This window comes from Ochotona princeps, chromosome 4 (assembly GCF_030435755.1).
Source record: "Ochotona princeps isolate mOchPri1 chromosome 4, mOchPri1.hap1, whole genome shotgun sequence".
In the NCBI taxonomy this organism is placed as follows: domain Eukaryota; kingdom Metazoa; phylum Chordata; class Mammalia; order Lagomorpha; family Ochotonidae; genus Ochotona; species Ochotona princeps.
In genome coordinates, this window is record NC_080835.1 from 97,451,243 (window position 1) to 97,455,232 (window position 3,990).

The following is a 3,990-nucleotide window of genomic DNA, read 5'->3' on the forward strand; positions in this document are numbered from 1 at the left end:
AAGATGAAAATGCATACATCTGAGAAGCGCTTCAGGGTGAGTTCCCGACCAAACTAAGTAACCTTAGCTAGACTGTGTCCACCACTCGTGACTGACAAACTTCTGAAACTAATTCCTGTCAGTCAGTAAAGAGAGTGGCAGTATTGTTCAGAATAAGTCAGGACCTTTCATTTGGTGTGTAAAGCATTAGTATCACACTGGGTGTCATAGTTCAGAATTCTATGGACAGTGTTATCATCTTGGGAATTTCATCATCTTACGTCTAGGTCATTAAACTCCACTAACATCAAGAATTAGAAAAATCCATATGTAGATGCTCATAGTTATGCAGTTGTTGAGTATGGCATACGTGAAGTCTGTGTCTTCCTCAGTTTTTTTTTTTTTCTTTTTTGAAGTGCTTGGAGAAACTCTACTCCAGAATGAAAACTGAAACAGAATCACTACTGGGAAAACTATTATGGAAAACTAATTTAGATTGATCTGAGCTAGGTTTTTGACATATTTATCAACTGGTACAGTGTCGTCATTGCACAGATCACGGTCAATACAACAGTATTCTATGTAGGCACTATCCAAATGCCGTATATAGAAAGGAGAGCAATTTTCTGTACAATCGCTATGTCCAATAGATATGTATGACACTGTGGAAGACAAAAAAAAGACCAAATCATTTTGAGAAATAAGAAATTAAACTCTAAACCCATTCTGATACAGGAAATCCCTTCCATATCTGCTTAATTACATGTATACCCAGCCAGCATCACAGTGAGGCAGCATTGATTAAGTTTCATCCCCAGGATTCTCTGATACTCAGTAGGGACACTCTACGGGGGGTGGGGGGGTGTAGTTTACAGGTGAACACAACCCAGCAGCCTTAATTCTCAGCAAGATAATCTCCTATTCATCAATGAAAACCTGCTAATCTCTGGTAGGGGTTTACAGAAGGGGCCAGTAGAGTGGAAGTCAGCACCTCATGGCTGTTCTCATGAACTAAAATTGTAGGCACTAATCAGTCGGCAGTGGGATGGATGCTACAAAATCTCATGCTGTGCAGAGACTGTGAAAACTGATATGATGAAAATGCTGAGCATTCAAAACAGCATGGGCATGGATCTTAGCTGAAGACAGAAGATTGATAAGCTATAGACAAGCTGAATAGAGTCCAGTAGTATAATGAAAGAAACAGCATGTTGGAGATCTTATACTTACGGGCCTTAAGCCCAGCACATTAGCCTTATGGCAAAAGGCCTCAGTTGTAATGTGCAGGGATCCCAGTGGGCACCTATTCATTCTCTACCTGCTCCACTTTCAATTCAGCTCCCTACTTGTAGCCTGGGAAGGCCGTGGAGGATGACCCAAGGCTTGGGGGCATTGCACACATGTAGGAGACCCGAGCAAGCTCCTTGCTGCTGGTTTCAGATCTTTCTCACTCTATCCTTCTGTCTGTGGACCTGCCTTTCCAATGAAAATAAATATTTTAAGAAAAGGCTTAGGAATCATTTTCACAAACAAATGTGGTTTAAGGGCCCTGGGACACTCATGAATGCATAAGGGCTGCAGAGTGATTGGGATTCAAGCACTCTTCCCTCTGAGTAAAGTTTGAGCACATGCCTAAAGGAAAAACTCAGCTTTAGCATAACAGCTTTGATTACCATCCACAATTCCCTAAAAGCAATATGATTTCTTAAAAGATGTGTGTACCCCGATAATTAAGTAAATGTAGCCAGAACTCATCATCAAAACCTCTGAGTCATTAGACACTTACTGTTGCTTGCATTAGATACTCTAAAATGTCTGCAGAACTCACGAGCCGAAGTGTTGCAGGTTGTGTAATCTGTTGTACATTGGCCATTGAAGTAGTCATTACAGAGTCTACACTGAAGAGCATAGACTGTAAGAAGGAAAGATTGTGTTGAGCAAGAGAGACAACACTATCCCAACCCAATGGGATCGGATATCCCCTAACTGCCTGGACATTATTGGTACAGTTTGTTCATGAGTAGCTTTACACATTTGTTTGCATCAGCAGTCATAGATAGTGCAGGGTGAAATACTAGGATGATTGAATTCCACTTCACAAACCATTAGACAGAGAAATAACTGATTGGCAGACAATGACACAGACACCTCTTCTGTACATTTCTACCCAATATTGCATTTATGGTGCAACATCTGTCTTCTTCTAGTGAGTAATGTTTTAATAGGTCACATAACAGGATGTTCAGAAACAGGCTGAAAAGGCTGAGTATATGCAAGGTGAGCAGTCTCTAGCTGACTGGAAGTCTCTACATTTTGACCCCTTAGTAAACCACATATTTAGGGGTATAAAACTTGGAAGTCAGTGCTTGTTTTCAAAGGAGGTCAACAAGTATGGCAGAACCCACAGTTAAGGGTAGACACAGCCAGGTGATCAGGACTGAAGCCTCTTTTGTGAATCTGGACATCATCCCTCAAGTCTTTCCTATCCTACAGTGACATGATAGACAAAAACAGTATGCAAGACAACAGCTGCTGAAGTTCAGGGTCTAGTGTCATTTGGAAAAATCAGCACAGTGACACCCCTGCTAACTTCTTATTCATTTCTTTGTGGAGAAGAAGGAGCCTGGATACACAGGTTTCTCTCGTTTTTTCATCTGGAAGAAAAATGTTTAAGTTGAACCCATAGTACATGATCTGACTCACGGGATTAGGAGAGGCAGACGACAGAGATCTCATATCAGCCAATGAACATAATAAAGGAGTACATGTAGTCTCATTACATGGTGTGAAGTTGGATCTCTTCACATAATAAGAGGAACATCAATTATGCTAAGGCATATGAGATATTTTTATTTTTTAATTTCATGTTTCTGCATATTAAATGACATTTGACTAAGAGTGTTTAATGTATTTTGATTTTTCTATTAATTTACAGTGAGAGAATAGATTTTGTTTGTTCCACAGACTAGAACACACAAAGTCAACCATCCTTCCTTCGTTCCCTTGCACACCCTCCCCATAATCTCCCTTCTTCCTTCTCTCTGTTAGACAGAATTTGTGCAGTCCTACTTTTAATTCATTCCATATTCACATGCACAGTTTGTGATTAATAAAATTACTCAACATGTGAAATTAACAAGACTGCATGACTTCAGTTCCACAAGGGTTGAAAAGGATACTATTATCTCAAGGTCACTATTTCATTGCTATCCTTTCTGTATGTTTTATGACAGTGGCCACATATGCATGAAAATACAGGACATTTCTGTGAGCTTAACATGGACTTCTTAATGGACAGTAAGCAAGAGAGACACAAAGACACAGACACACACAAATGCACAGACACACGAGAGAGAAACTTGTTGAAAGATTCGCCCAGTATACAGACCATGACTCTTTCCATTCCTATAGGTCAATATCTAAATGATCAGATAAGCAGTCACCTGCTCCCCCAAATACCTCCATACCCTTCTTCCCACCCCCTGTCCCAGTAAGACAGGACCTCATCCACACCTTGGAAGATCACAAGAGGGAAACATCCCAGGAACAGCAACATGAGCACAGATTTGTCCATCTCAGTCAGGGCAGCAGGACGATGCAGCTGGCTGGAAAAAGGCAGGCAGAACTGAGCCCAGGAAAGTGGAGCACACGTTGTTCTCTGTGCAGACAAGGACACTCAGGATCCTACACTGAGCTGCTTCCAGTTATGGACAGAAGCTTCATTTTAACACTTGCCAGTGGGCGTTTCACCACCACCTGAGAAATGGAAGATTTCCATACAGCCAACCCCTTTGCAGTTTGCACATGTTCCTTCTGTCTCCAATTTGGTGAGGTCAGGTTGTTCTTTTTTTTTTTTTTTTAGAAAAAGGTTGTTCTTTTCTTGTACCATTCCTAGGGTTCAGCTCCTAAAAGCATGAATGTGCCCTTAGTGAGTATGCTGTCACTGATGAGGGTATTGGCCACAGCAAAAACTAAGTACTTTCCCTTATTCAGGAACTACATGTTCTGCAT

General features: G+C 41.0%; 1 protein-coding gene across 1 annotated transcript; it reads right to left on the reverse strand.

Annotated features, from left to right (window-relative positions):
- Positions 1-455: 455 nt before the first annotated feature.
- Positions 456-3,694, reverse strand: LOC131480112 (prostate and testis expressed protein 14-like). The gene is made up of 3 exons (XM_058662568.1): positions 3,493-3,694; positions 1,766-1,891; positions 456-641 (listed from the first exon to the last, which is right to left on the reverse strand). Exons 1-3 carry the CDS (start codon positions 3,551-3,553, stop codon positions 466-468), a joined length of 363 nt encoding a protein of 120 aa, XP_058518551.1. The 5' UTR covers positions 3,554-3,694; the 3' UTR covers positions 456-465.
- Between the last annotated feature and the right edge of the window lie 296 nt (positions 3,695-3,990).

Coding starts and splice junctions, on each gene's coding strand:
- LOC131480112 (XM_058662568.1), bottom strand. CDS start 3,553: ATGGACAAATCTGTGCTCATGTTGCTGTTCCTGGGATGTTTCCCTCTT. Junction 1,892..3,492: donor CCCTCTTGTGATCTTCCAAG/GTGTGGATGAGG, acceptor TCCTTCTTACAG/TCTATGCTCTTCAGTGTAGA. Junction 642..1,765: donor AGTATCTAATGCAAGCAACA/GTAAGTGTCTAA, acceptor TGTCTTCCACAG/TGTCATACATATCTATTGGA.